Source organism: Silurus aristotelis, assembly GCF_946808225.1.
Source record: "Silurus aristotelis genome assembly, chromosome: 13".
Lineage (NCBI taxonomy): Eukaryota > Metazoa > Chordata > Actinopteri > Siluriformes > Siluridae > Silurus > Silurus aristotelis.
In genome coordinates, this window is record NC_139586.1 from 15,110,032 (window position 1) to 15,119,068 (window position 9,037).

General features: G+C 37.6%; 1 protein-coding gene across 1 annotated transcript in view; it reads left to right on the forward strand.

The window, feature by feature from the left end:
* The window catches only part of sos1 (son of sevenless homolog 1), a 57,987-nt gene extending 51,298 nt beyond the window's left edge, over positions 1-6,689 (forward strand). Inside the window, exons 24-29 of the mRNA XM_083558726.1 lie at positions 1,299-1,373; positions 1,966-2,034; positions 2,762-2,815; positions 2,926-2,970; positions 6,078-6,113; positions 6,253-6,689. Of these exons, the coding sequence (XP_083414852.1) occupies positions 1,299-1,373; positions 1,966-2,034; positions 2,762-2,815; positions 2,926-2,970; positions 6,078-6,113; positions 6,253-6,307 (334 nt within the window). The 3' untranslated portion in view covers positions 6,308-6,689. The remainder of the gene's footprint in view (positions 1-1,298; positions 1,374-1,965; positions 2,035-2,761; positions 2,816-2,925; positions 2,971-6,077; positions 6,114-6,252) is intronic.
* The last annotated feature ends 2,348 nt before the right edge of the window (positions 6,690-9,037 follow it).

Genomic DNA, 9,037 nt, shown 5'->3' on the forward strand with positions numbered 1-9,037 from the left:
GCTTCCCCGTATTGCAAACACAAACTATCTCATTTAATTGACTACCTAATGAATTAATTATTTCTAATTAAACTTAAAGCACCATTTAAATGAAATGGTCTCAGGTGTTAAATATAAAGTAACTGTGATTCTTCATAATGGCCAACCTGTGATGAGTTGACTAAATTTATGTATGCCATATATATGTATAAACAATGTATCGGTGAACCACTATATACATATATAGCTATATCAATGGTTTGTTTTACTTTCAAGGTTGATATTATGCTCAAATGTTGTGTGCGATTTTATTTAATGACTCACCCGGTCAAAACCTTTCAGGTTTCATCGTTTGATTCAGAGTGTCACGACCCTTTACGATTTCATGAATCTTCTAGCAAATGCCACACTTACGGTCACCTGCTTTGACCAGGGCGTGACCAGCCAGACTCTCTCTAAGTCTCCTGCCACTTCTACCTGCAGCAAATCGTTTCATTTGGGGACACATAAGTGCGTGTGTATGCATGTGTCCCCCCCAACTCCAAACCCGACTGATCGGCAATCTGAGCCAATTTGACTATCAATTCAGGCCCACGCTTTTGATACCGAGAGCACCGAGACCTCGCCAGACAAAGCACTTCGCACACTTCTATCAAGTCTCAATCAAGCGATTTGGCTGTCAGTGCGATCATCGTTAGAAAGCGAAGAACACGACTAGATGCAGAGGTCGACTGATGATAGATACTTCTAGATCGCCTAGATCTGCTAGACCTCGGTTCCAAAGAGGGTCGACCTGCAAACTTGCAAGGTTTATTTTAAGTACCAATTAATGTGTCTTTCTCTTTCTCTCTCTAATTTATTTATTTTGATTTTCTTTGCCTGAAATTAGTCAAACGTAATGTGTAATATCATAAGCTGTCTTCACAGTATTATTTTTTTTTCTTTCTTTTTTTTTTTTTTTTTTTTTTTTTTTTTTTTTTTTTTTTGGTTAAGTATGAGAAAGACCTTCTTTATGCAGGGGTCCTGTAAAAAAAAAATTAGAAATACATTTTAAAAAGTTGACTGCTGTAAGTAATTTAGTGCTAAATTGAAATACTGTATCTTTTTTTCCGTTCATGCTAGGTAAGGCCAGTGGCAAAGGTGCAGAATGCTGTAAGCAGATGTAGGAAGAGGTGCAGGGACAGTTTCAGAGACAGAAGTAATTTCTGTATGCCTTCTTCATGGTTTCTATATAAAGCCTTTACTAAAAGCCTTTTATTTCCCATTGCATCCTTTCATCCACGGCTCCGCCTCTGTGGCCTTTTCCGCGGATTGGGCAGGTCTCGTTCTCGCTCACGCTCTCGTGGAAGGAGATATTCTCGCTCTCGCTCTCGCAGTAGGAGCCGAGGCAGGAGGTGAGTGTGTGTGGGTGTGGTTGTTTAATATTGGAACATTCTGATTGTGTTATTTTTCTACAGTTTATAGACTTTGGCATAATGGCCAACCTCAATGCAGATATCATGAAGATATGGATTGTAATATTCCTAGGGTTATGCATGATGTAAAAATGTAGCACTGTTCTTATTTAACAGAGTGCTCTTGTTTGTTTCCTCTGATAAGTTTCTTATCCTTTTATTTATGAACACTTTCTCTAAAATAGTCACTGTAAAAGGCCAAACATATAAAGTATTTGTTTATATTTACATTTCCATATTTTACAGTATTTAGCAGACGCCCTTATCCAGAGTGACTTGCTTTTATTTTGGTCATACAAGTGAGCAGCTATGGGGTTGAGGGCCTTGCTCAGGGGCCCAAGTGTTGGTAGCTTGGCGTGGCTGCGATTTAAAGTTATAAACTTGGGATTCAAAGTGCAATACCTTAACCACTAATATACCGCCTCCATTTATAAAAACTTTTAGCTTAAACAGAAATGTTTTTTGGCATTGGTAATTCAGGCATGATTGTAGACTAGCTAGTGTTTTGTCTTTGTTTTTTTTTCCCCCCAAGGTCGAGGTCCTTCTCTATTCGCTCTGGCTCTCCGAGAAGGTCCAGGTCTGGCACACCCAGAAGGTCTAGGTGAGTCCCAGTGTAACATTTCAGAGTAAGTTTTTAGCAACTAAAAGCCTGTTAATATGCGACACAAGAAGACTGCACAAGCAGAAAGACAAGCAGCATTGTTCACACACTCGCTACATACATATGTAATGTAGATTGAGAGGAAAAGCGGCATCAAATCGGCTACAAAATCTGTACCAGGACCATCTGTTTGTCTGTATTACAAGACGAACTGTACATTTTCTTTTCAATTCACAGTGACATTAAACAGGCTGGCGAGCTTTGTTTAAACATTTTGCTGAAGTTGTGATTGTTGACCTGGACACACTTAAATTTACAAAGTTTACATTTAATTGTATTCACTAAAAGAAAACCGTATTTTTTTGTGGTAGGTTTGAGGTTTTTTCGAACAGACATAAACGTAATAGAAAAACTGTAGTGTAACAAATTTCTGAAGGTGTACACAAGCAACACTCAAAAGACCGCAGGATACGTGCGGCAGCCATCTTGCTTACTCGCCGTTGAGAGCAAGTGTAATCCAGCCTTAGGTATCAGTCTTTTTCCCATTTCAGTGTTTTATCTTCCATCTTCAAGATACAATGTGCTTGACAATAAATCTGGTTAATTTTCTGCAACATCAGGATCATACTGATTGCTTAGAGGGAAGTTAAAAATCTCATGAATGAATGATTTAATATTCTCTCTTTTTTTTTTTTTTTTTTTTTTTTTTTTTTTTTTTTTTTTTAAGGTCTAGATCGCGATCCAGATCTCGTTCTCGCTCTGCCTCTCATCCAAGGAGCAGGTACAATACACCACCAAATCAAACTGTTCCTCAGATAGTACTGTTAAGATGATTTAGAGATTTGATTACTCTGTGTATTTCATTATATATTTTGTGATTTCTAAATGCAGATCAGGCTCTGTGGAGAGATCCCGGTCTGGTTCTGCAGCCAGGAGGTAATCTGACACACACACACACACACACACACACACACACACACACACACACACACACACACACACACACACACACACACACAATATTGTCATGACACATTTCTTTATGCTTAGCTGGGCTTGGAGATGAAGTCCTTGATTTAAAATATGCATGCAATGAGCTGTAATGATCGAACAGCGTACCTCTGCATGCTAGGTGAACTCCAGGGAATATATATAGCTGCTTAAATGCTAGAAGCATTACTTCTGTTTGTTTTTGAAGAAATATTGACCTTTTGCGTGTCCTACTTTGCAGTAAACACAAATAGCTTGTCATATTTATGCAGTGATTTGGGATAAACAAATAAATCTAAGCATTTCATTACCCTTGAAAATAAACAAAAGTTAATGTTAATTGAAGGGTATGCTCAGAAACAGACATGCATAATAAAACCCAACGGACATGCCGGGTGATAATGTTACCACGAAAAAGTTTTCTGTAACAGCATGTCTTCAAGTGTTTTATTCCTCCTAATTCATAAATAATTTTAAGATAGTAATATTTATTTATTTAAAAAACAAGCCATTATATTGTATGAATTTGGAGCACGTGATTGTTTCAGTTGCCTAATGAGAAGCTCAATCTCTCTTCAAATTTTATTCAAATGCCACAATGAATCTATTTTGTCTTATACCACCTTTTTTTTTATTCACAAATCAAATGCATTAGTGTGCTCTTTGATCACTAAGTCTTTAGACGCACTACTAGATCCTGTGCGATTCTATTACACATTCAAGTATGCTGTGTTATAGGAGGAAAGATTAACCCCTTATCGGACAACAGGCTTTTCATATATGGCATGAAAAGCCTGTTTTTTTTATATATATAATATTTCTAATTGGAACATATAGCACATACAGTGGGGAAAATAAGTATTTGAACACCCTGCTATTTTGCAAGTTCTCCCACTTAGTAATCATTTAGGGGTCTGAAATTGTCATCGTAGGTGCATGTCCACTGTGAGAGACATAATCTAAAAAAAAAATCCAGAAATCACAATATATAATTTTTAAACTATTTATTTGTATGATACAGCTGCAAATAAGTATTTGAACACCTGTCTATCAGCTAGAATTCTGACCCTCAAAGACCTATTAGTCTGCCTTTAAAATGTCCACCTCCACTACATTTATTATCCTAAATTAGATGCACATGTTTGAGGTCGTTAGCTGCATAAAGACACCTGTCCACCCCATACAATCAGTAAGAATCCAACTACTAACATGGCCACGACCAAAGAGCTGTCCAAAGAAACTAGAGACAAAATTGTACACATCCACAAGGCTGGAAAGGGCTACGGGGAAATTGCCAAGCAGCTTGGTGAAAAAAGGTCCACTGTTGGAGCAATCATTAGAAAATGGAAGAAGCTAAACATGACTGTCAATCTCCCTCGGACTGGGGCTCCATGCAAGATCTCACCTCGTGGGGTCTCAATGATTCTAAGGAAGGTGAGAAATCAGCCCAAAACTACACGGGAGGAGCTGGTCAATGACCTGAATAGAGCTGGGACCACAGTTTCCAAGGTTAGTGTTGGTAATACACTAAGACGTCATGGTTTGAAATCATGCATGGCACGGAAGGTTCCCCTGCTTAAACCAGCACATGTCCAGGCACGTCTTAAGTTTGCCAATGACCATTTGGATGATCCAGAGGAGTCATGGGAGAAAGTCATGTGGTCAGATGAGACCAAAATAGAACTTTTGGGTCATAATTCCACTAAACGTGTTTGGAGGAAGAAGAATGATGAGTACCATCCCAAGAACACCATCCCTACTGTGAAGCATGGGGGTGGTAGCATCATGCTTTGGGGGTGTTTTTCTGCACATGGGACAGGGGGACTGCACTGTATTAAGGAGAGGATGACCGGGGCCATGTATTGCGAGATTTTGGGGAACAACCTCCTTCCCTCAGTTAGAGCAATGAAGATGGGTCGAGGCTGGGTCTTCCAACATGACAATGACCCAAAGCACACAGCCAGGATAACCAAGGAGTGGCTCTGTAAGAAGCATATCAAGGTTCTGGCGTGGCCTAGCCAGTCTCCAGACCTAAACCCAATAGAGAATCTTTTGAGGGAGCTCAAACTCCGTGTTTCTCAGCGACAGGCCAGAAACCTGACTGATTTAGAGAAGATCTGTGTGGAGGAGTGGCCAAAATCCCTCATGCAGTGTGTGCAAACCTGGTGAAAAACTACAGGAAATGTTTGACCTCTGTAATTGCAAACAAAGGCTACTGCACCAAATATTAACATTGACTTTCTTAGGTGTTCAAATACTTATTTGCAGCTGTATCATACAAATAAATAATTAAAAAATCACATTTTTAGATTATGTCTCTCACAGTGGACATGTACCTACGATGACAATTTCCGACCCCTCCATGATTTCTAAGTGGGAGAACTTGCAAAATAGCAGGGTGTTCAAATACTTTTTTTCCTCACTGTACATAGTAGTTATAAAGTTTCTTTTTTTGTTTGACATTTCATTTATTTATAGGTCTAGGCACCACCTTTAACTAACATGGCTAGCTGCTTACCATAATATGACACTAATTTTCTCACCTCACGTTTCCTGATTTTTTCCTCTACTTAAGAAGAGAGACTAAAAACCGCAGGCCAAATCAGCAAATAAAACCCATTCAACAGAACACACACGTATATGCTTCAGTATATATGAATGAATATAACTTTAAGTCCATTACAAACATTATTTCCCAAATCTATCTTTTAATTAGTTCATGATTAGGTTGAAGATTACATCGCGTCTACCATACAAGTCCCTGAAAATAAGCTGTATAAAAATAGCCTTAATCTACATTTGGGATTTGCAGCTGAATCACTGTCAAAGCTGATGTTACAGAAAATTAATCATCACCAGACAGATATTAGAATTCATCGGCGCTGAGGTATAAAATTGAAAAGAACTGTAAAATCAGATTGTCTGTATTGCATGGCACACTTTATCATTTTGCATGGGCCAGAGGCTGACCCCCCCATTAGGATAAGGAAAGAAATGAAGCCACATGAGTAATTCCTCAGTAAAACGAAGAAACGTTTTTGTTTTAATCTCAGCCTTTGCAAATCTAAAGCATCACCTCAGAAACAAAGGTAGGTTTCCTTCTTCAAATAAAAGTTGGGTTAAAGGTTGATTTTTGCCATTTTTTTGGAAGGCATTATGTCTTGTGCATGCACACTAAATCAGCGGTCTGTTCTTATAATCATTATCATGGTTCTCTCATTCATACAGTCGAACCCCTTCTCAAAGCCCTGGCAGAAGCAAGAGCCCAGAGCGAGACAATTAAGGATCCATCATTTATCAATTTTTTTCCCCACCCTTTACTTTACTATTCTCTCTATCCTTGTTTGCATTTCTGTTTGGAATTTAAGATTTCTTTTTTTCCCCTATTTGTTTACATGACCAACATGGTCATTGTTTACAGAAGTACAGGTAAATCAGAAAGCTACATTTGGTGTTGCGTTATATTCAATAGATAAGAAATCAGGAAATACCTTTTGTGTGATGTGTTTGTATAGAAGTAAGAAATAATTTTATTCTCGCATATTTCTCATTTGAATTTAATAGATGATGTTTACAGAACATAATAGGTTTGGATTGTTTTGTGTTTTTTGTTGTTTGTTTTTTTTTTGGATGTACTTATTAAATTAAGTTCACATTTCACAAAATTGCACCTGTGTTCCTTATTCTCAACAACATCAGTTCAGTTCTTGCCCATAGGTGGTGCTGTGGTGTCGATTTTAATGTCAGATCACGTGAAATATCTCAGTGGGTTGATGCAGCTGCCTTCAGATGCTCGCCTACACAAATACCCAGTAATATTTTGTTTTTCTTGACCATCTCTATGATGTTTGGTTTGCATGCTGGATCTTATTGAATTCTTTGTTCACACTAGTCATATGTTGTTAACAAAAATTGTTAGCATTGCTCTCATCATAGAGGTGAATAGTTTAAATTTAAAGAACAGATCAAATAAAAAAGGGTCAGTTTGTTCTTCTTTTAAAATGTCATGTGATCAGAGTGAGAGGGTTGTGTATGCGTGTGTTCAATCTTGATAAGGTGTGAACTGCATTAGCAAGTGGAGCATACGTCAGCCTGTGGTATGTGGCACAACATCTGTTTAAAGAGTTTTTTTTTACCCCTCCCTTCTCCAACTCCATCCCATTGCTGCTGTGTCTCAGTTGGTATAGAAAAGAAAAGGGTGAGTCAGTGCAGCTGTGTTAGTTTTGTGTTTTCTTTCTTTTAATCTCTATCATGATGCTAAGCCACAGAGACAGCCTGCGTTCTTTTAATAGCCCCATTAGCTGAAGGCAAAATGTCAGCCACCTAATGTGATCCGAGCTGTGCGTGGATCAGAGCTGATGCGACTCTGATGGAGGAACAGCAGGGCCGATGTGGCTTTCAGAGGCTCACAAACTCAACATTTATGAGGGACATTTATTTAATGAATAAGGGTCATTTATTCATTTAATGGCATTATATATTATACTGTATATTTCCGGTCATCACATTAAAGGATTGTTTACAGAGCTAATGGGGGTTTGATCTTCTGACTGTCTAATGCTCAGGACTAAGGCTGACGTGTATGATCAGTATATGATAGCAATATGTGCGATACATAGTGAAGATAAACATCCAAACATCAGCAACACTCATTCTGGTGCAACTCTTCCTTCATTTCAACAATGGTTTAACATTTTATTCATTTTCTATTGAAATAATATTGGAAGATTACAATTAAAAAGCTGCAAGCAACAACTTGAGAAACCAAGCAATCAGACTCATTGAGCAGCACATTCACACATTCACAGACAGAGGCTACAATTGTTGTTTAATCAATCACAGGGAAGCAGATCGATAACTTTAGGCAAAGGGATTTAACATTAATTTGTCATTTCAATTATGATGCTTGTTTTGTGCGGCGAGAAGGCCTAGATGTGTAAATGCGGTGGCTGCATTGACCTTTGGTGATGTCTCTATTTACTTTAGACATCGTGATTGTTACTGCTCATGCACAGCTTCATGTGTCAATGTGCAAAGTTGTTGCTGAGGTAGAGCCACACTTCCTGTTTGGCTTACTCTGAAGGTTAAGTTTGCCACATTTTGTGATGATTGGACACATTTTTAAGAGGCGTTAAACAACATTTTTTCCCCAGAAGAAAAAAAAATATCTAGTTAGGCGGAAGCGGAGGTAACATTGTCCTCATCTAAAAGCATTGAATTTTGAGATGTCAGAGATGGCTTTAACATTTTGGACATGCAGCTTTAAAGTTACAATAAACCTACGTTCAGATTAGGCCAAAAGTTCCTTAACTTCTCCCCTATCGGTGTAACAAATTTCACAAATTTTTATCAAGATTTTTCTATGGATTAACATAGACATACTAGCCAGAAAAAAAGAATAAATGTAGAAATTTAGAATTTACCTTTGTTAGATTTTTTTTTATAAGAATCCAGGGGCAATGTAATAACTATCCAAGTATAAACTCCAGTGCGTATTCCCATGTTTTGGTTCTGGTGAAACTGAGAAAGCTGAAAGTTTAGTAGTAGTTAATATAATTTAATGTAATAACATAATGCAAGCTACTTATCTAATTACATGCATTAATAAATACTTGGAGAAACAAACAAGTATATTACTATCCTCTAATAAGATTTCTGTCCTCGCTTCGCACATAAATATTACTCTGGCTTTTGCCTTTAATTATTTTTTCTCTATATATTTAACTACAATATGGTCATTAGTAAGAAAGTTTTGTGAAGGCTTTGCATTGGGTTTCATCAGTTTTTCACATACCACTGTTCCTGTTTTGTTTTGTTTTGTTTTTTATCTTATTGGTCATCTACGGACACCAATTCAGAACAGGAGGTGTGTGTTATATTACATCATTGAGGTGCTTAGCACGGCTGTCGAACTTTGCCTCTAAATACAAATAACAAATGAAAGCATTTGAAAACAAATGAAAAACTCCCTCAAGCTTTTTTTTTTTTTTTTTTTGCTTTGGTTGTTCATTTG